Source organism: Paroedura picta, chromosome 15 (genome assembly GCF_049243985.1).
Source record: "Paroedura picta isolate Pp20150507F chromosome 15, Ppicta_v3.0, whole genome shotgun sequence".
Classification (NCBI taxonomy): Eukaryota; Metazoa; Chordata; class Lepidosauria; order Squamata; family Gekkonidae; genus Paroedura; species Paroedura picta.
Window position 1 is genome coordinate 17,982,482 of NC_135383.1, and position 22,454 is coordinate 18,004,935.

General features: G+C 50.7%; 1 protein-coding gene across 1 annotated transcript; it reads right to left on the reverse strand.

Annotated features, from left to right (window-relative positions):
- Positions 1-1,523: 1,523 nt before the first annotated feature.
- Positions 1,524-16,950, reverse strand: TRARG1 (trafficking regulator of GLUT4 (SLC2A4) 1). The gene is made up of 3 exons (XM_077312109.1): positions 16,514-16,950; positions 7,903-8,032; positions 1,524-4,979 (listed from the first exon to the last, which is right to left on the reverse strand). The coding sequence occupies exons 1-3, from the start codon at positions 16,913-16,915 to the stop codon at positions 4,960-4,962; spliced, it is 552 nt and encodes a 183-aa protein (XP_077168224.1). The 5' UTR covers positions 16,916-16,950; the 3' UTR covers positions 1,524-4,959.
- Between the last annotated feature and the right edge of the window lie 5,504 nt (positions 16,951-22,454).

A 22,454-nucleotide genomic window follows, 5' to 3' on the forward strand; every position in this document is an offset into this window, starting at 1 on the left:
ACCAATTCCCTCTGATTGGCTGTGGGTTGTGTTTTGCCTCTGTCCAGCTGCTGCTTAAAGGCCGCCAGTGAGAGGGAGCTCCCCGCCTCCTTAGGCAGCCCATCCCACTGCTGAACTTGACTCATAGAATCCTAGAGTTGGAAGGGGCCATGCAGGCCGTCTGGACCAGCCCCCTGCTCAATGCAGGATCATCCTAAAGCTGTCATGAATGTATGAAACTTTCCTCTCCCTGAGCTCTTTGCTGTTTGATCATACAGTGACTGACTTCGCTAGAGCTAGGGAAAGCTAGCTATGTGTGTGTGTGTGTGTGCACACTCTAGGGGCCAAGCCCATTGCATTCAGGAATACAACGGGTGCTAGATTGGGGTGTGTGTGGAAGAACTCCGCAGATGGCATCTCCCTCCCCCCAGGACCTGGAAAGGCTGCAGGCAGCTGTTATGGAACTCACTGGCAGGGATCTGCAGCCTCCAAACCTCAGAGAGAAGTGGAAGGAGGAGGAGGTCGTCAGGAGTGGGGAACGGAAGGCAATTGGCTGGCCACTGGGCAAACAGGCAAGCTGGTTGGAGGAGAAGGCACTCAGAGGCGGGACTGCCGCCCTGAGTGGGTGTTAAGTGCTGAGTGGCACTTAAGCCATGTTTCTGCAATAAGGCAAATTGGACTTTTACTGTGAAATTCCTTCCATTTGGCTAGTAGAACCCTTGGGCACTGGGCCTCTGCTGATCATTCGAAAAATGCATTCAAGGGAGTTCCAGCAACTGCCTGCTGGTTTCCAGTCAATCCACTCTAGCAGCTGAGTCTAATTTCAGGGATAGTTCCCCCCTGTAGTGTGAAGCTTATATTCCATTCTAGAATCAGGTTTTTTTTTAAGTATGCAAAATTGTGGACTGCAACTAATTCTGCAACTGTTAAATTGTACAAATGAAGGAAGTTCTGGGCATGTGTATTTTGCACAATTTATTCTCCTACTGCTGGGGGCTCTTCAGGTGCTTGGAGAGCCATACCACAGGCCTGGGAACACCCCCTGCCAGGGACTTTGGTCTGTGGTGCATGACTTTCCCCTCTCCCTCCTCCTCTGAAATGCCCCCCTGAGAACAGAATTGGGAACATTTAGAGCTCTAAATGGGCTGCAAGATCCAGCCCATTGCGTGAGAGAAAATTATCTACCCCAAGAGGAATGCCTGTTGTATCTTTCTGCCGTCCCCTGGGCTAGCTGTGTCTCTTGGTTGAAAGGAGACAGTAACTCATGCAGAGATAGAACAGACATCTGTTATTCCACTGCCGGCACTGGTAGCAACCGAACGATCCAGTCATAACCCGATGCATCAAAATTATTTACCCACCCGTCAGAGGAGGTTGAAAAGAAGGCCAGAGCTATAAATCATACAGAGATGCTGCGGGCAGCCTCCTTTCCTAATGTACGCTTTGGCCTCATGTGAGCCTTTTGCAGTGATTTAGCGCATTCATTTATCCTGGCACAGCGACAGACTCTAGCCAAGCGCAGTTATTCTTTTTGACCATGCGTGGTAAATTTTTATTGTTTTTATTTCCTCATGCCAAGAGAGATCAAGAAAAATATATATGGTACATCATCCTGCAGAAAAGTTTAAAAAGAGAAAGTTTCATCCCGAACAGGAGTGTCCACTCCACCATCACCCTGAAACTCCCCAGGGCATTCAAAGAAGGCAAAGAAATATAAATGGTTTCTTTCTGGCCTCAGTCAGACCCCATGTCACCCCCCCCCCCAACTTGCTGGAGGTTTGCCTCTGAGACCCACACAAAGGGGGTGTGTGACAGAGGAGCTGTTGGTTCTGCTCCCTAGGCTATTGGAATGGAAGCGGGATTCTTCATGCACACAAATTATTCAGTGGGGATAAAAACATAAGGGGAAAAGAGAGAAGAACTGGTTTGTTACGCTCCGCTTTTCACTACCCAAAGGAATCCCAAAGCAGCTTACAAACACCATTTCCTTCCTCTCCCCACAACCGACACCTTGTGAGATAGGTGAGGCTGAGAGAGCTCCAAGGAAACTGTTCTGCAAGAACAGCTCTGAGAGAACTGTGACTGGCCCAAGGTCACCCAGCTGGCTGCATGGGGAGGAGCGGGGAATCAAACCAGGTTGTCCAGATTAGAGGCCACCAGTACACCATGCCAGCTCCCATAAATTGAATGTCCCCTCTTGTCCATCCTGTTTGGGGTCTTGGACAGGTTTGGAACTGAACATCTGCTTAGGATGGCCCTGGCGCCAGCTCTGGTTCCTACATGCTTGTGATGTGTAGATTTCCAGTTCCTGGTCATACTCTTAAAAGATGTCATGTGTGAATTTTCCTTAAGGATTTTGGGAGGAGATCTAATGGTATGGATTGGACATACAGCAGATGCACAGGCATTTCCTGGCAACATCTGCATGGGGAGTGGGAGCGCTGATGCGTGGCCCATGCGCAGGTTGGGACTGAAGACCGCTGTGGGATCAGCCAGTCTTCCCTGCAGAAAGCGAGGACGACGGATAACCGAGTGGGCAGAGCACTCTACATGGGCCAGAAGGTAATGCACAATGCAGAACTGTTTCCTGAATTCCCTGTCCCAATATATCATGGCAGAAACGCTATGGAGGTGGAGTCCTCTGAAGGTGCAACCCACTCTCGGCTTTTGAAGTAATAATCTGCTTTTTAAATGGGCCTTGATGACCGGAAGGTGCTTCTGACTACTGGCTGTGTCACATCCCGCTCGGAGGAGAGCTGGTCAGCCATTTGATTGAACTAGTTGCAGGGAAGGGGCACAACTGACTCTGCCCTGCAAAGGCTGATTGGAAGATCAGGCTGGAGCAACCAATCCTGCAGAGAGGCAGTGGCCACACTCCTTCCTTCAGGCTCTTTAACGTTTAATGGATTTGCTTCTTCCCGGAATACAAACGGCACTCTCGCAGTGTGAAGCTGGGGAACTGCTGATCTGAGAGTTCGTTCCGGGAAAATATTAGGCGGAGGAGGCCCGGCCAGCAGATTCTGCAGCCTGACTATTTTGTGCCTCTGGAAGCCGTAGCCCTGCAGGGAGTAACCGCTTGCGTTCAGGTGGTCTTTGTTCGCTAACCAGTGGAGCAATAGTCCCTTTCAGGCATGAACAAGGACAAGTGAAGCTAAAGGTTGTGATGCCCGTGTTAGCCCAAAAGGGGTTGTTTAATTGTGTGTGCATGGGGGGGGGTGGCATGTGTGCTGCAATCTTTCCAAGGGTGAAGGGTTTCGATTGTAGTTTTGTCAAAGGCAGGTGACGTCCCTGTGGCAGTGGAGCCCTATCAGATGGGACTGTTAAAAGCAGACATTACAGGGGTGGCCAAACTTTGGTTTTCCAGATGTCCATGAACTACAATTCCCATGAGCCCCTGTCAGCATGGTTCTGGCAGGGGCTCATGGGAATTGTAGTCCATTGACATCTGGACAGCTGCCATTTGGCCACCCCTGTTTTGGAAGAAGGAGTTGGTTTTTATATCCCAAAGGACTCTCATAGTGACTTACAATCACCAACCCTTCCTCCCCACCCAACAGACACCCGGTGAGGTAGGTAGGGCTGAGAGAGCTCGGAGAGAACTGTGACTGGCCCAAGGTTACCCAGCTGGCTGCATGTAGAAGAGGAGTGGGGAATCAAGCCTGGTTCTCCAGATTAGAGGCCACCAGTCTTAACCACTGCACCAAGAGGACCCTTCTCTTTACAGATTAATGCTTCTGGGTTTTTTGAGCAGGGCATACATCCAAGCAAGATAGATAGATAGACAGATATACAGTGTGGGAGATGCATTTGTGCTTGCAGATTCCAAAGGCACCAAACCACATCTTTCAGACTAACATTTTTGTCAGTAGTGTGTGCAGTTGCTAATAGTTCCTTGGTGAACAGAGCAAGAGGAGCAATATTGGGGGATCCAATATGCCCTCTGGAGGGGAAGGGAAGGTTTCCACAGAGATCAGGACTCTCCACACTGGCAAGGCTTCCCTCCACCCCCTGCTGCTGCTAGTCCTGAAGTGCCCTTCCATCCCAAAGACTGATGGGGGACACAGGTGACTGTGCCCCTCAAAGATTGACAGATCCTACAGAGAAGCAGTGGTCACACTCCTTCCCGGCAACCTTGGGTCCTTTAATTTTTAATGGGTTTACTTCTTCCCAGAACACAGGCAGCACTCTTGCAGCGTAAAGCTGGGTAACTGCTGAACTGAGAATAAGCTCCAGGGAAATCCTAGGCGGACTTTTGTGTTAGCTGCCATTGGAATTAAGTGCCAAGTTCCAAAGGAAGGGCCAAGGCATCCTTTGTCCAAAACGGGGGGGGGGGGGGGGGGCTCTTTTGAAACTTAGTGTCTCTCATGCAGAACCTGCCCAAGAGGCATCTGTAGAACAAGAAAAACAGCCCAGCAATTGAGTCCCAAAGAGAGATTTCTACAGGCATGCAAATGGTCAGCTTGTTTGTCATCCAAAATACAGGTCCCCCTTGAGCCTGTACTGCTTTGTGCCTATGTCCAGCGTTGGGACTGCTGGGGAAAATGTGCTTTGGGCACACCACGGTGGCTGCTCTTGGGTTCATTTGATGGGTCTCCACCTTGCCCGGTAATGTCTCGTCTTAGAGCTCGCACCAAAATTCAGGCCGTTTTTTCCCTTTGCAACAAACAAGTTTCATCCCAGTGGCACTCCCGCCTGCCTGCCTGCCTCTCTTTCATCCTCCGCTTTGTGGGTGGTAGAAGGCAAGGTAGACAATTCCTGTGCAGGAACGGCAAACCACCTTTCCCAGCCTGTTGCAGCGGGCTTCTCTGTCCATGCTCCAAAGAAATACAAACTTGTGCTCCAAACAGCTATGGGATATGATGCATGCGCTCCTTTCAGGTGGAGACGGCTCCCAGGGCTCTGCCACTAAAAAGTCACTTTCTCTATGGCTGTTCAGAACCGGAAGACCCACCAAGTCCTTCCTACTGGATCTTGCTTGTGCTAGTCGGGTCCCAAGACACCTGGAAAACAGGGCAAGGGAAAGCAAATCAGATGAAGCAGTCTCTGGCCAGAACACAGGTTTATTTTATGCCATTTAGACTCCACTTTTAAGCCACAAAACAGGTCAGTTTTAACAAGTATATTTCTATCATTTTTTATCACTCACATTTTTTATGAGTTGAGAAAAAAGGACTGCAGTTTCATTCCAAGCAGGGAAACATACCAGCAATGGGATTTTTCCATTTAACTTGGAAGTTTTGCCATATTCAGTAGGTAGGTAGGCAAGAACACAAGAAGAGCCAGTGGTCCATCTAGTCCAGCATTATAAGAACATAAGAGCCCTGCTGGATCAGACTGGGGCTCCATCTAGTCCAGCATCGTAAGAACATAAGAAGAGCCCTGGTGGATCAGCCAGGGGTCCATCTAGACTGGCATTCTGCTTCACACAGTGGCCAACCAGTTCCTCTGGAGAGACAAAGGACATGGCGGCTGAGGCTTCCCCCTGATGTTGCCTCTTGACTCTGGGATTCAGAGGATGAATGCCTCTGACTGTGGAGGTTCCCCTCAGTCCCCATGGCTAGTAGCCACTGATAGGCCTGTTCTCCATTAATCTGTCTCTTCCCGTTAGAGCTGTCTACGCCTGTAGCCATCACTACAACCTCTGGCAGCAAATTTCACACTCTAATCATATTCCTATCAATAAACGTGATAAATGCTCGCCACTATGAGTCAACACGTTTTAGATGATCAAGTCCAGAGGGGCAGGGAAAAACCAGACTCTCTTGACTTCTGAATTGTCCGGAGGGCCCCTGAGTCAAGAAGATAATGGCACCAGCCATGCCTAAAAGACAGCGAGCATCACACCTCTCAAAGGTGAGTATGGGACGGACCTTCTCTTGCCTGGAGTGCCCCATGGATCGGGTCACCGTGAGTGTGTCACAACTGTGTTCATGTTCTTCTTAGAGAGGGAAGCCAAATGGGCACCTGCTAGAGATGTATTTATTCAGAACAGCCTTTCTCAACTTTGTTACTGTTGAGAGACCCCTGAAACGTTCTTCAGGCTTCAGGAAACCCCAGAAGTGGCACAATCTGTGCAGAATTAGCTTGGGAAGCTGTGGTGGATCTCCCCCCATCTTTATTCTGTGACTTATGTTCAACCTTTTTAAAAGGCTTCTGTGCCTTTAAATGGATTCTGTTCCCCAGTCCTGTGAGGAAGGAGGGAGGGAGGGAAAGCAAGGCCCAGGAGCCAGGCTCTGGGTAGACCAGGCCTCCTTCTCTGAGGTAAAAGTTACTCTGCCCCTTCATGTAACCTTTTTATTCTGGATGCCCTTTCTTGTAGCTTAGTAAATCAACTAATATGGAGTGGATTTTTTTGTTTTTTTGTTTGTTTTTAGTGCTTTTGTTATTTTATTGTGGGACTAAATCAAGAAAGGCTCATTTCCAGAAGTCACTTGATTGTTACGTGCCGTCCCACAGGAAGGAAAAATAGGGAGGGAGGGAGATGAGAGAGAGATGGTAGGTAGGTAGGTGAGAGATGGTAGGTAAGCAGGCAGGTGAGAGAGAGATGGTAGGTAGGTAGACAGGTGAGAGAGATGGTAGGTAGGTAGATGAGAGAGATGGTAGGTAAGTGGGTAGGTAGGTAGGTAGGTGGATATAACTGACTGACTGACTGACTTCCCCCAGTGCTGTGGCTTATCCACCCCTGGGAAAATATGCAGAGCTAGCTAGCTATTTCCTAGGAGTGGGTCAGCCACAGGACAGGGGGAAGTGTGAGGGACTAATTCCACCATTGGAATGCACCCGCCCCAGTTCACCACAGAAACACAGCACCCATCCAGGGCCCTTCCCCTTCCCCCCTCCGTCCCGGCCCATAATTGGCCATTTGGGAGGGAGAATGTAGGTCAGCATGACCACATATGTTCATATCACCCGCTAAATGTTTAACAATTTTTAAAACATATATTATAAATTAGGGGAATTTGGGAAACCCTTTCAGGGCTGACAAGAAACCCCAGGGCTTCACTAAACCTTGGTTGTGAAAGCCTGATTCAGAAGGAGACTTAACAGTAAATGTCCGACATTGTAATCTGTGGCACTGCCACATTTTGAATCCTGAGTCTGGTTAAGAGCATAAGAGAAGCCATGTTGGGTCAGGCCAAAGGCCCATGCAGTCCGTGTCACACAGGGGCCAAGCCCCAGGTGCCATCAGGAGGTTCACCAGCATCCCTAATTCAGGAAAGCTCAAAATACAAAAGGGGTTTGTATTTGAATAAAGGCTTTTCAGGAGTTTGGACCATGTAGAGAAAATATAAGTGGAAGAGGACCAGACATGGTTTATAAAATTCTGCATGAGGAGAGGGTATAGGGAGAGGAAGGGAAGGTGTTTGTAAGCTGCCTTGAGACTCCTTCAGGTAGTGAAAAATTATATAAAAACCAACTCTTCTCTGCTGGAGGCTGGTCATTCTGCCACATCTGCATACTTGAGATGCACAAGTAGCAGCAAAATCCATCTTAAATCAGGGATGGAGCAAAATTACCCATGGTCTGGAGCAGGGGTAGTCAACCTGTGGTCCTCCAGATGTCCATGGACTACAATTCCCATGAGCCCCTGCCAGCAAATGCATTTGCTGGCAGGGGCTCATGGGAATTGTAGTCCATGGACATCTGGAGGACCACAGGTTGACTACCCCTGGTCTGGTGGATACCGATCGTTGCATCTCTGCATGAACTGCTGCTCTGGCTTGCCTCCTTCAAACCAAAGATGTGCCCAGAACAGTGATCCAAGCAGAAACATAAAAGAGTAAGTTCCCCTGGATGCAGATCATCCTTACTCAAAATGAGAGGGAAAGATCATCCCGTGGTAGTCAGAAGCGTATAAAACACCCTGTAAGTTCCCCCTTCCCCCCAAAACAGCTGCACAGGATCTGTTGCCGTGGTGCTTACCTGCAATTTTCAGTGAGCAGAAGAGGATGATGATGACTCCCAAGACCATGGAAAGGATGCTGAGATATCGGGCCACGCGTCCGAGCCTGTGTGCCCCATCCATATCCCCCTGCTGGCCGCTGTTCCTAGACTGGCAGAAAGGGAAAGAGAGATGGGACCAGCTTCTAGCAGGGAGGCATGATGCTCCCTGCTGGGGGAGAGGGCATGGAGAACCACATCTGGATCTAGGCGAGGCTGAAGCTAGAGGCAGGCAGAAGGCACCACCTTGTTGAAGGAAAGGGGCAGACAGCCTCCTTCCTGGTCTTGCAGCCAGACGCCCTCCTGCTTGACAGTCCAGGGGATGAGGCAGTGCATCCTGGGCAGGATGTCATCATGGTCCCCAGTTACGGTTCAAGTGCCTGGCAGCAACTAGAGCAGCAGTGGCCAAACTGTGGGTTTCCAGATGACCATGTGCCCCAGCAGCAGGGGCTCATGGTCATTGTCCAAGGACATCTGGACACCCACAGTTGGGCCACCCCTGAAGTGTCCGATCTGGGCAGGGGAGTCCTGGGTTTAAACTTAACCATGATGCTCATGTGATTATTTTGGGCTTCCCTCTCACACACACACATGCATGCATTCATGTACCTGCCTCACAGGACTGTTGTGAGGGCAGAATGGAGAACAGGAGAATCATGCAAGCTACCCTGAACTCTTTGGTGGCGAGGCAAGATACATATGAATCCTGGGTCTTTGTTCACGATTCTGAAGCTTATCTAGCATGCAATGTACAATCTAGCACGAGATTAGCAAACTAGCAGGCAGCCTCTCACCCCTCTCTGTCATGAATCCTTCCTGCCCCGAATCCAAGCCTTGGGTTTGCTTTCACTGAGGCTGCCCTTTCTTCTTCCCGCAATGGGCCTCCTTCATTATTAGAAAAGCTTCCGTGATTCAGAGCCTCTCCTCCCCCAAGTAATCCTTGTGTAGCTGAACTTGGTTCCAACTGCGGTCTCTCACCCCTTTGGGTCTTTTTGTTTAAATCTTGCATCAAGAAAAGCCAGATTCTGCTGTGCCTCAAAGGGCCAGAGAAGCACATTTGTTTCTTTTTCTATACGTAATCATTTTCGGGGTGAAACCAATATCGTCTTGCACAGAATTTGGGACAAATACTCTTTGAAAAAGGCAGCAGACCTGAGCTTCTCTTACAGGGTTATTGTAATGGAGAGGGTAATGGAATGAGTCATTGTGAAGAACTCTCACAGATTTATGACTGCGTTATAAAGCACAACAATAATTAAAATAATGCAAGCAAGCAAGCAGCAATATTTAACCCTTACAGGGGAATCCTAAACAGAATAACACCCTCCTAGGTCCATTGAAGTCAACAGAGGCAACTGGGGAGTATCTCAGGTTGGGATCAGAATCCGAATCGCACGGTTAGCTGCTGCTCCAGCCCCGTTCAGATGGACCACCAGTAAAAAAGGACCCTCTTTTTTACTGGTGCGCTTACTACAATTAATAGTAAGCGCTTACTACAATTAATAGTCTTTATTGCAACATTGGAGAGAGAAACACCCACCTCAGGTAAATCAAAGGATTGAGGTATTTGAATGCAAGGCATATAGAAAACAATTGTATATGGACTTGTTTTTAGATATTCAGAAACCTTCTGTAGAAATGTAGAAGAAGAGTTGGGTTATATACCCCACTTTTCAATGCCGGAAGAAGTTTCAAAGCAGCCTTGCCTTCCTCTCCCCGTAACAGATACCCTGTAGGCAGGTGGGGCTGAGAACTCTTGAGAACTGCTCTGTGAGAACAGTTCTATCAGGACTTTGACTAGCCCAATCTCACCCAGCTGGCTATGTGGGGGAGCAGGGAATCAAACCTGGCTTGCCATATTAGAAGCCACTGCTTGTAACCACAACACCAAGCTGGCTCTCCTACACCAGATCTGTAGATTGCTCTGCTTTATATATACTTAAAAATTTAGTTGCTGAACTTTGAGTTTCGCACCACTTCTTATTCTCCCGTCCCCATTTCCCCACTTTCTTATTCCCCCTGGATGGACTACAATTAACACTCAACTCAATTTCACGTCTGGATTGAGAAATTTTGCTGGCAGGTGGGGGAGGTATTTGGATTGGTCATGCACTGAAATGACACCAAACCACCCAAACCAGTATTTCAATTTTTAAATTTTAATTCTAGATATTATTATTATTATTATTATTATTATTATTATTATTATTATTATTCAATTTATTTCCCGCCACTCCCTACAGGCTCGTGGCAGGTAATAATAGTCTTAAAATCCCCCATTAAAACCCCCGTTAAAAGACTATAAAAATACCCAACACGGCGGAAAATACCACTCTCCCCTACCCGAACAAGGGCATTGGGGGATGGAGGGTGATGATGACTACTTCAAACCCCCCAGGGGGGCAATGTTCTTCCTCGCCAATCCTTAGCTTGCATCAGCACAATAAAACTAGTCTCACCCATGGCACCTTTCTAGACTGACATAGACTGACACCATATATTCCAGCAGAAGCTTTTGCAAGTCACAGGTCACTTCTTCAGTTGCATGGGAGCCATTAGCAGGGATGGCCAAAGTGTGGCTCTCCAGATGTCCATGGGCTATAATGCTGGCAGAGGCTCATGGGAATTGAAGTTCATGGGCATCTAAAGAGCCACAGTTTAGCTACCCCCGGTATAGACTCAATGGAAAAGCTATGGTGAGGCACAATACAGAGGGAACTGGTTTAAAAGAAGTTCCAATTCAAATGCCACTCAGATGACTGTATCCACCTGAAGTTAGGCAGAACAGGAGTAATATACGTTTGCTCCAAAATAAGCAGAAACTATGGGAAGTTATGGGGCAGAGCAGAACCAGTTTACATCTGTAAGGGGAGATTCATACAAGATAGCAGCACAGCCCTGGCTATCCCCATCACATCAGTGACTAGGGGCTTAGCAGGGCCAGCCACTGTCAGTACTTGGGTGGGATGGCCCCAAGTAAGACCCTGCAATAGCAAGGCAATTGGCAAACCACCTCTGCCAGGGTATTTCGACCAGTGTACCAGGGTACAGCAGCAGCATGGAGGATTCCAAAATGGTACCTGCACGGAGATGGCAGCCACCACCACAGCTGCGCTGCTTCTTCCTCGGTGACTGGGGTAAGTTGGCCCAGTGGGTCTTTGCATTGGGGCTTTGTATTGGGGCTATGCATTGGGGCTGTCTCACGTGGTGGAGAGGCATGTTTGTATTTTATTTTTATATATATGCATATGGAGCAGTACAGGCAAACTGGGGTCAGGTGAGGCGATAGGGGACTATTTGGTATGTTGATTTGCATATCTTTATTTGCATTTTTTTAAATATAATTTTTATTTCTTCTTCATCCATGCCATACCCAAGAGACAGAGTATGAAATGATGGCAGGAGCGTGGGAGGTGGGAAGAGAAAAAGGGAACCAGATAGGAAATATGTAATTAGCTACATATGAATTGGATACATCTGAATCCTGGGTCATTGTTCATGATTCCGAAGCTTGTCTAACAAGCAGCTGCCAGGGAGAGAGGGATATTTTAGTGATGTAAAATGTTGAATAAACAAATAAATAAATACATTTTACTTTGTACATCGCTAAAATATCCCTCTCCCCCTCTCTTTTATTAATTCAATTTATATGAAATTAATAATGTATGTATTGTATCATGTTGTAAATCGCCTCGAGCTCCAATGTCAAGAAATCCAATGAGTAATGTATGGGGCGTGGCAGGGGGCATGGTCAGCTGGCATCACTTCTGTGGTATCTCAGAGCCTGAACAATATTTCAAGTGCACCTCCCCAGTTAAAAGGTTGAAAAGGGCTGATTCTTCTGCTGATCTCACTTGTCCAGAAAACCCCATGAGGACTCGCTGTGAGTCAGTTGCACCTTGGTGGCGCACAGTGATTAATGATAGTGAATGAGGACATTGCGGGTGTCGATTAATTCAGCTCTATGTGTCTCCGCTGCTTTTTCCGTTCTGTAAATGCATCTCTGCCGCTTGTTTTGCTCTGTGCTTTCCTAGATAAGGTTTCCCGTCTAAGATATCTTTGCCTGTCCAATAACAGCTGGGAGTGGTCCTCACCAACCCTGACGATACTTTGGATTGCTTTAAACCAGCCTCTCTTTGTAGCATCTCGCCTCCTCACCCACAGCCTTTCTGTTGCTTCTCTAAAAAGATCATCCTAACGGATGGACGCTCCATCCACCTTCCTGTACCTGCCGAAGTGAGCTCTGACTCACAGACGCTGGCACTGGAAATGCATCCGTGCGTTCCATCAGTCCCGAGGGTGGCATGGGGACTCCTGTCTGTTTACTTCGAATATTTCTGTTGTAGAAATGGTCCACAAAATGGCACACACCCCATGAAATTAAACCATTCCCAAATGTTTTAAATGTCTGCGGCAGCAGTCCGGCAACTGCGGCATGAAAGCCAGCCAGAGATCAACAATTAAACTTGAAAATGAAACAAAAGGTGGGTTAGCGATAAAATTGGCCACAGAGCCAGGGCAGCCCCAGACTGGATCTGTTTACGGGAATGGAGACACAGCCTCTGTTTTCCAAGGCTTCCAGAAGGCCCAAAGCGAAATGCTCACAGACAGCCTGGCCAGGGAGTTCCACAGCCTGAACGTCTGGTCATGAAGGACATGCAGCCAGGAAATGCTCTTAGATCGCAGGCAAAATCACACACACTCACCCAGCCCCATGCCTTCTCTGTAGACCAGATTTGGCAGTGCCAACCGTATGCAGCCTCCCTGCATGTTTCCCTGGAAGTTCCCCCCCCCCTTTTGTTCTTTTAAACGCTAGTTTTGAGAGTATTTTTTTAAAGATAAAACTTTACAAAAACTAATAAAAGATATGAAAAAGGGAAAACAAAACAAAAAGAAGCTCTGGGTTATCTTTATGACAAATACACACAAAATTACACTTATCTATAATTCCAAAATCCTTTTTTTCTATTACCATACAATTATTTCCCTTCGTCATCCAATCCACAGTTACTATCTTTTCATTTTGTGCAAAATTGCCTACAAGAGGTTTCCAGTCAACAATAAATGTAGATATTCTCTCTGATCAAAGTTAATCATCTCTGCAGGTTCTGTCATCTTCACAGACCGTTATGGCAGGTCATGTCAACCCTTTCAATTTTTGAGCGCACAATAATCTTGCTGTCATTGTCACAGAAAAACAAAGTTCCATTGCTTTTTCCTAGCTCTCTGTCCATGAGTCCCAAAAGAAAGGCCTCTGGTTTCTATTGTACATTAAACTTTAGAATCTGCGGGATTAACAAATGCATTTGTTTCTCCCTCGGAGAGGGAGAGGGCTACCATGGACAGCGCCTGGCATATCTTCTCTCCCGGAACCTGGCTGCTTTCAGGCACCACACTCTTCACTGTCTGCATCAGGCCCCATCTGCAGCACTCAATAGGAAAAAAAGCCTCTATGAACAGGATTGTGCTCCTCTCCCCACCACACTTCCAGCTTTCACCGAGAGACAAAAAGCTGCATCCAAAAATTATCTTTACACTAGACAGTGGAAGTTTTCCCAATTTCTTTCTTTCTTTCTTTCTTTCTTTCTTTCTTTCTTTCTTTCTTTCTTTCTTTCTTTCTTTCTTTCTTTCTTTCTTCCTTCCTTCCTTCCTTCCTTCCTTCCTTCCTTCCTTCCTTCCTTGCTTCCTTCCTTCCTTCCTTCCTTTATTCATTCATTCATTCATTCATTCATTCATTCAGTATCCTGAATGGGGACCTAAGGGGACCTAAGGCCATCTGCATAATACTTCCTCCATTCTGTCCTCACAGCCACCCTGTGGGGTAGGTTCGGGCTGAGAGAGGGTGACCAGCCCAAATTCACCTAGTGAGCTTTCATAGTGGGAATTTGAATCTGGGTCTCCCAGATAAGAATCTGGCACTTTTAAGGACTCGCCCCATGCTGGCTTTGCAGATTTCAGAGGTCTGCATTGGGAGGTCAGTCATTTGCCTCCCCCCATTTTTCAGTTTGGGTTTGACACAGACACACAATCACACACCCTGGGAACCAATAACAATACAAAATAAGATCCACTTCACAAGTCACTGTCAGTGATTAAAGATTCAAGTGGGTAGCCATGTTGGTCTGAAGTAGCACAAAAAGATCAGTGTCCAGGGGCACCTTTAAAACCAACAAAGATTTATTCAAGGCTTTCAAGTGCAAGCACTCGTCCTTTGACCCAAGGAAGAGTGGGGGGGACTCCCCCATCCGCATTTATTTTTAAATTTTCTGTTTGTGAAGTAAGAAGAGGCTGTCGGGAAAGTGATGATTTTTTATAACCTGCTTTCCTTGTCTACTGACCACCACACAAAAGTCAGATGAAGGCCCGAGGGTTGCCAAGCAGGCTCCCAACCCAAAGGCTGCCACTGAGAGAGTCGGTGTGGTGTCATGGTCAAGATCAGCAGTCTCTGATCTAGGGAGCCAGGTTTGAGAGCCAGCTTGGTGCAGCAATGAAGAGAGGCAGTCCTTAATCTGGAGAGCTGGGTTTGATTCCCCCCTCCTCCACATGCAGCCATTTGGGTAACCCTGGGCCAGTCACAGTCCTGTTTGAAGTGTTCTCACAGAGCAGTTCTGTCAGAGCTCTTTCAGCCCTACCTACCTCTCAGAGTGTCTGTTGTGGGGAGAGGCTGGAAAGGCGACTGTAAGCTGCTTTGAGACTCCTTCGGGTAGTGAAAAGCAGAGCATAAAAAAACAGCTCTTCTTTCTTTTCTCCTTCCTCTTCCCCCATCAGCATTCATGCCAGAGCCAAGTTCACCGCGAAGGCTGCAGAAATCTCTATCTAACAGTCAGCAGACAACCCCCCCCCCCCAAGACATGCCAGCAGACCTCTCCCCCTCCTTGAAAACACCCACCCTTGGCAAGCCATCCCAGGAACATAGGCTGTGTCCAGAAATGAGGAAAGGGGGAAGAAGCCCAGCACAGCCCCTGGAGAAGCCCCGCTGTTGCTCTGTGTGGCCTCAGGGTTTCTTGGCCAAGAGAGGAGGGGGGATTGGCTTTAAAGTCAAGGGGGAGGGAAGGAGCCGAACAGCTAAGGCCAAGCTGAGATGCCCCTCCAGGAGGGAGGTAAAGAGGGACAGACTCTTGACCCCCCTCCCCTGCACAAAGTAAAAAGGACTAAATCCTGTTTGCCAACCACATCTGATCTGCCAAGTCCTGGATGCTAAGCTGCGGTCTCTCCTTGGCAAAGCAGACACTCTGCACAAGCTCAGAAGCGTAAGGAGACCAGGGCAAGCTTCAGGGCTCCTCTCAGCTTCGCCTCTCCCTGTGCCTGGGATGCTGTTCCCACCCCCACCAAAATTCAAAACCTCTTGCCTGTGCTGCGATTCCCTCCCCCGCTAGTCCTTGAGCCTTTTCAGGAAGCAAATCCAGAGAGACCTGGGGAATCCGGACTGGCATGTCATTCACACCGGAGAATCCAGCCGTGAGCGGCGACCACTAGGGCACATCCCCAGCGCATTACCCGAGGAAGCCAGAGCCTCCTTGAAGTACCCCCTGAGCGGGACCCAGCTGATGGATGGGGATCATGGAAGTGGACCGTCCGGGGCTGAATAGGGACAGGGGATTTTTTTTTAATCTCCCCTGAGATGCTAATTTTCTGGCCAGAGCATTTCTCCTCTGCCATGCAGCATGCACCCAAGGCTGGGAGATCTCCATTCCTACTCCTGTCGGGGCGGTATCCCAGGCAAGAGAGGTTCAGAGGTGGTTCCCCTTCCTCTTCCTAGGACCCCCGTCCTCCGTCCTCCCCCCTAATACAGGTGGGGGGCGACCCTCCTCGGCTTCCGAAATCTGGGCGATCCAAGGGTTCCCCTGGGATCCCAGCTGGCCTCGAAGGCGGTGCTGAGCGGAAATCTGACTTCTGGGTCGGTTTTCGTCCGTCCCCCCGTCCGTTTGTGTTTGGCGGCCAGCGGGGGACGTCTCGGCGCCGCGTTTCCTTCCCCCTGCAGGGCAAGCGGGCGGCCTGGGCAGGGCCGGGGACTCCGGGCATCTGCTCGAGCGCCGTTCCGTTCAGCGGCCCCGCTCGCGTCTTCGGCGCCGGGGACCTTCCCGAGCCTCCCTCGAAGGACTCCCGGGCCGAACTGTGGGTCTGCTGCATGGAGGACTCTGCACGCCACGGGGAATGCACTTTGGATGCACTTTCGAAGTAGATTTCGGAAAATCCAACGGCAAAAGCCCATTGGAAGCGCAGTGTCCTGCAGCAGGGGTAGTCAACCTGTGGTCCTCCAGATGTGCGTGGACTACAATTCCCATGAGCCCCTGCCAGCGGTGGCTGGCAGGGGCTCATGGGAACTGTAGTCCACGCACATCTGGAGGATCACAGGTTGACTACCCCTGTCAGGAACTGAATGAGCCCTGGTCTCTGTGCCCAGCACCCCGGCCCCACCCGCAGCCGAGGTGGCTCCGATTCTCCGCCGGGGCGCCCCGAGAGGGGACAGCTGGCGAGCGCGCCCTGCTCTGCCGTGCCCTGCCCCGCCCTGCCCCGCCCTGCCCCGCCGTGCCGTGGGCTCCCTCGTGGGGCCGAAGGGCGAGGGTCTGGAGGGGCGGGGGGGGGGTCTTACCAGGATGGCGAAGACGAGCGCCAGGATGTTGACGGGCCAGACGGGGCAGAAGCAGGAGCAGATGGCCATGAGCAGGTAGTCGTCGGGCCGCTCGGGCTCGTGCAGGTTGCAGGTGGTGGCGGTGGACGAGGCGCGGCCGAGGCTGGAGCGGGAGGGCGAGAGCGGCGCCCCGGGCCCCGCCGCCTCCAGCCGCCCCTCCGAGCCGCCCGGGGAGGGGGACGAGGGCAAGCCGTGGCCGTGGCCGTTGCGCTCGGCCGCCGCGCCCAGGAGCGCCGCGTCGCCGGCCGAGAAGGACTTGCAGAGCTGGCCGGCCGTCAGCAGCTTCTCGGTCTCGGGCGCCTCGGCCGGCAGCGGCGAGCCCTCCAGCGCCTGGGCCAGCGCCGCCTCCGTGTTGATGGCCATCGTGCCGCCGCCGACTCTGCAGCGCGCCCGCCCGCCCGTCGAGGGGCCGCCCAGCCCGGCGCTGAGCTCAGCGGAGACGGCGAGGAGGAGGAGGAGTCACGCCCGGCCCGGCCTGACCCGACCCGGGCGCGCCCCAGCCAGCGCAGGGCCCTGGGGGGCGGCGGGGGCGGTAGCTCTTTGGCCGGGACTCCTCCAGCGGCGAGGCCAGCCCGGCAGCCGTCCTGTCCAGACTCATTTTTTGCCTTGGACGCGCACAGATCGATGGTTTCTCGGAGAAGCAAACCAGGAGCTGTCCAGCGGAGCTTAGAATGTGAGAGAAGCCGGTAGAGTCAGGCCAGTGGGCCAGACTCTGAGTCACAGGGGCCAAAGCCCAGAAGGCCCCCCCTCCCACTGTGTCCCCCCTCCCCCCCCCAGACCTAGAGTACAGAGCCTCAGAAATAAGAGAAGCCATGCTGGGTCTAGTCAGTGGCCCACACAGTCCAATACTGTGTCACACAGTGGCCAAAACCTAAGGTCCATCAGGAGGTCCACCAGTGGGACCAGAACTCCAGAAGCCCTCCCATTGTTGCCCCCCAAGCACCAAGAATACAGAGCATCCCTGCCCCAGGTGTAAGAGCACAAGAGAGGCCATGTTTGAGCTGGCTAATGGCCCATCCAGGCCAACCCTCTGTCATACAATGGCCAAAACACAGGTGGCATCAGGAGGTCCACAAGCTGGATGAGAACTCCAGAAGCCCTCCCACTGTGGCCCCCCAAGCACCAAGAATATGGAGCATCACTGCCCCAGACGTAAGAGAAGCCATGTTGGATCTGGCCAATGGCCCATCCTGTCCAACACTATGTCATACAGTGGCCAAAACCCAAAGGCCACAAAGAAGTGGGTCTGAGAGAGTTCTGAGAGAACTGCTCTATGAGAACAGCCCTAACAGGACTGTGACTGGCTCAAGGTCACCCAGCTGGCTACTGTGGAGGAGTGGGGAATCAAACCCAGTTCTCCAGTTTTGAAGCCACTGCTCTTAACCACGGCATCAAGCTGGCTCTTAAGACTGCAGCCGGTAGATTCCAGCTTTGAATGTTCCTTCTCATCAAAAACTCTTTGCAAGCAGAAAACTAGCAGAGCAGGAAGAAACAGTCCACAGTCTCCCTCATTGTTTGCTGTGCTGCTTTCTTTTTCGTGGGCTGGGTTTTTTAAACAACTGAAGATATTACACTGAAATAGGAGAAACAGTAGGCAGTTTTCTCACATTATAATACCACTATAAAAATAACTTCCATATCATTGAACAGGAGAGCCAGTGCTGTGTAGTAGCACCATTAAAGCATCAAGATCAGGGAACTCCTCATTTGAATCCTCACTCTGCCATGGAAGCTTGCTGAAAGCTTACCCTGACCTACCTCACAGGGTTGTTGTGAAGCTAAAAGGGAGGAGAACTGTTTTGGGTCCCCATTGGGGAGAGTATAGGGATGTGAAAGAAGCAAACAGTAAGTGAAAAGATAAAGTTTCTAATGGCCCATTGGGACCCAATGTGGTTAACCAAGGTGATATTTTGAACATATCTGACCCAAAAAGAGCTCCTTTGTATTGGCAGGGATTTTTTTGAACCCTGGGGAGTATTCCAGGGGGGGGGGACCCCTGCCCCCCATAGGCTGAAGTGGCAAAGCCCGCTGTATGGCTTTGTCTCTGGAATGTCTGAAGAATGAAAGGAAGGGGGGAAATTGCTCTCTGGGCTGGTTGGTCGGGCTGCCTGGAAAGATATCGACCCCAGCGTGTTGCGGTTAAGATAATGGGTGAAGGTTGTAGGAAGTGGTTGAACCAGTCCAGCAGCTGGGAAGTGAAAAGCCACATCTGGACCTGGCTGAGGACAGATGTGGCAAAGAGAGAGAGAGAGAGAGAGAGAGAGAGAGAGAGAGAGAGAAGATTTATTTTTCAAAGTGACCAGGAAAGTCCTCAGCCCAGCTGGGCCCTAAAGTCCCTCTCTGTACAAAACAAGAGACCTCCTCCTGTCCGCAGGCCTTCTGTATTCTGTTTGCCCCGCATCCTGTCTTCCCGCAGGTGCACCATTTGCAGCAACCACCACCCTCCACCTGTCATAGGCCACTGTGGGGCTTCCCCCCGATCCCTAGGTCCCTGAAGACCCTTGGTGTAGTGGTTTGTAGTGGATAAGAGTAGTGGCCTCTAATCTGGAGAATTGGGTTTGATTTCCCCTCTCCTCCTCCACATGCAGCCAGCTGGGTAACCTTGGGGCAATCACAGTTCTCTCAGAGCTCTCCCAGTCTCACCTACCTAACAGAGTGTCTGTTGAGGGGAGGGGAAAGGAAGCTGCTTTGAGATACATGAGCCCTGCTGGGTGGGCTAGTCAGTTTTCTCCGTGATCTCTCAGCCCCACCTACTTCACAGGATGTCTGGGAAAGCCATTGTAAGCTGTTTTAAGACTCCACAGAGCAGGGTGCAAACAAAAAGTTCTTTTTCTGGAAATGTGCCACTCCCCATTCTGGAGAGCTCACCCTCCAATGGCATTATGTACACATAAAGTGCCGCCAACATTTTTGACAACCCCTCATGGGGTTTTCAAGGCAAGAAAAGTTCAGAGGTGGTTTCCAATTGCCTGTCTCTGTGTAGATTCCCTCGTCTTCACCTCCCATCCAAGTTCTAACCAGGACTGACCCTGCTTAGCTTCTAAGATCTGATGAGGTCAGGCCAGCCTGGGCCAGTGGCACTAAACAGAACTAAGCCCCTAGCACCACACGAGTGGTCTTATTGCCTCTTGCAAATCGCCACTGTGCTCACCCTGCATACTCTTACATGGGGCATAGAAATGTCACAGTGGGACCTCTAGAATGCCTTGACCCTTTAAACCCATAGCTTCAATGGCCATCACAATTTCTTTCCCTTTCATTTGCGCACATATACCTGAGAATTCACTTCACGTCTCTGGCAAAGCTTGCAAAATTTAGAGCCTCACCCAATCCAGCCTTTCTCAACATTTTTACCATTGAGAAATCCCTGAAACCGCTCTAACTGTCAGGAACTTCTTCCAAATGTTTAGATGGAATTTATTTTGAATTAATTTCATCCCATTCGTTCTGGTCTTTTGGTTGTGTCTTTTGGGGACCTTGAGGCATATTGCTTGAGAATGGGGTGCTGGCTGTTGCTAAGCCAAGGAATTCTCTCCCACAATCTCACGGGACAAGAGCTAAGAGATCCCCTTTCAGCTTCCTGGCCCAAATTTTAGCTTGTCTTCTAGCAGTTCCCAAGATTCCCACCTGTGAACATGCAAGGGTAGGGAGTGCCATCTTGTGGATCACAAAAGGACAGCAGTGGAATCTCTTTTTTCATCAGGACCCGCTTAGCTGATACTAAACCAAGAGCTGCCTTTTCTGGTACTCCAGAATTCTTCAGCATTGGTATTCATCTGGGGCCCTCCCAGTTCTCTTCAAACCCTAATAAGATACCAACTCAGATCCATAGATGAGCCCAGCAGCATTCTCTCCACAATGACCAACCAGATACTTGAGAAGGTCCACAAACAGAGGGGAATGCCTACTGTATAGAAAGGGGGGGGGGAATGCCTACCTTTTAAAGCTGAACAATAATTTAAAATCTTTTTAGAAAACATAGACAATTACATGGGATGAAGTTATGTGAATCCAGTAACTACTTCCAAGCAGATAGATTCAGGTTGGGTAGCTGTGTTGGTCTGAAGCAGCCAGGTTTGAGTCTAGCGGTACCTTCAAGACCCACAACATTTCATTCTGGGGAGAAGCTCTTGTGTGCTTGGGTTAAGCCCTCCCTGCTTCTGTGGGATGGAATTTGCTCCCGAGCCGGCACACCTGGGATTAAGATGGTGTAAAGGAGAAGGAAGGATTCATCCGCAGGATTTAACTTCTGTCAGACAGGATCAGAGTAAGGTTTGGCCCGAGCGCTTTGAGCAGGCGTCCCCACATTGCTTCTCTGGATTCACTCCACCCCAGAGGTGTGCGTGGGGGGTGTCGGCCTGGCTTCTGGGTCAGAAGGACCAGTCACACAGAGCCAATGCCAACGGGACCCAGAGGGGGTGTGATGACAAGTGTTCTTTTGGCCCAAATCGAGCATCTAGAGATGCAAATAATATTTTGGCACTCTCCAGAACTGGCTCTTTACTCCAGTTTACAAATCAGTTTAGGAGCGAAAGAGGACAGTCCTGGAAGGGCTGCCAGGCTGGCATCCACCCCTCGCCCCTCCCAGTCTGATCCGCGGTCAAGCATGCTTTACCTCTGTTGCCGCCTCTGTCCATCAGGCCATGGGTGGAGAGGAGAGAAATCCATATTCCCAAGGGAAAGGCTCCGAAGGGCAGCTTCGGCCATGGTCCCCACGGCTTGGTTGGAAGGCCACAGGGCTCCTGAGGCCACTGTGGTTGCCAGAGAAGAAGGCAGGGCTGGAGACGTAGTCACCCTCTTTCGGACTTCCATAGAAGGACTGCAGAGAAGAGCCAGGGAGGCATTTGCCGCATGGCGGGGATGCGGTGCGTGGTGGGAAAGACGGCAGGTCAGCTCGGCTGGCCTCCCGGGGCAAGGGAAAGAGGCTGGACGGGGCAAGGCTGCCTTTGAAGCTTTCCTGGCCGAAGGGCTTGCGGCATTCCGTGTGTGCACAGGGCCACCGAGACGCAGCCCGCAGAGACATGGAGAGGGAGGCGATGCGGTTGATGGCCCTGCGCAAGGTGGCGATCTTGGAGAGCCGCTTGCCCCCCAGGTCGTGCTTGAGGGCCAGCCGAAGGGCATTGAAGGCTTGGTTGTAGTCCAGGATCCTTTTGCGCTCACGGACGTTGGCAGCCATGCGCCGCGCCTTGGAGCGCATCGGCCTGGCCTTGCGCTTCTGCTTGGCTTCCTTGGGGCTGCTGCTGCTTGCGGTGACCCGGGACTTGCTGGGCTGCAGGAAATGGACTTTCCAAGCTGGTGTGCTATTGCGGGCATGGGGCTCCTGGCGCTGGCTCACTCCTCTCTCCAGAATGGAGCTGGGCATGGCGTGGTCCAGCGCTGCCCCGAGGCTCTGTCGATCCCACACAGAGCTTTGCCCGGAAATCCCAGGAGCGCAGCTTCTGCCTCAGACGGCTGCGAGGCTGATGTGAAATTGCTTCCCGTGGCGTCTGGTTGCAGGTCCCTTTTATGACCTGCCTCCAGGTATAGGGGCTGCACTCAGGCTCACAGGAAGGAGCAAGCGTGGGCAGGCCGGGCCTTTCCCCACCTGCACTTCCGTGCATCGGGCAACTGCATGCCTCTGGTTGCGCCTTCCTTGCCAACTCCCGGCTGGAGGGTGGGGGGAAGGGAGACGAAGAAACAAAGAAGAGCTGGCTTTTTACACCCTTCTTTTTCCCTGATGACTTTGCAGGTCTGGGTCTAAACCAGGGAAAGTTCTGCTTGCCTTTAACAGGAGGGGCTGGCTTTTAGCTGACCAAAACCCCCACCCAGTCCTAATTTCTGGTGTCTGGTGGACAATTTGACAGCAGCTAGGCTAGAACTCAATATCCACAGGACAGCAACCCATGGGATGGATCAAGAGGGC

Bases quoted from the DNA above. Each gene is read 5' to 3' on its own strand.
- TRARG1 (XM_077312109.1), bottom strand. From the start codon at position 16,915: ATGGCCATCAACACGGAGGCGGCGCTGGCCCAGGCGCTGGAGGGCTCG. The intron at 8,033-16,513 runs GTAAGACCCCCC...CCTTTCTGCCAG, and splicing joins CGCTCGTCTTCGCCATCCTG to TCTAGGAACAGCGGCCAGCA. The intron at 4,980-7,902 runs GTAAGCACCACG...CCTGTTTTCCAG, and splicing joins CTGCTCACTGAAAATTGCAG to GTGTCTTGGGACCCGACTAG.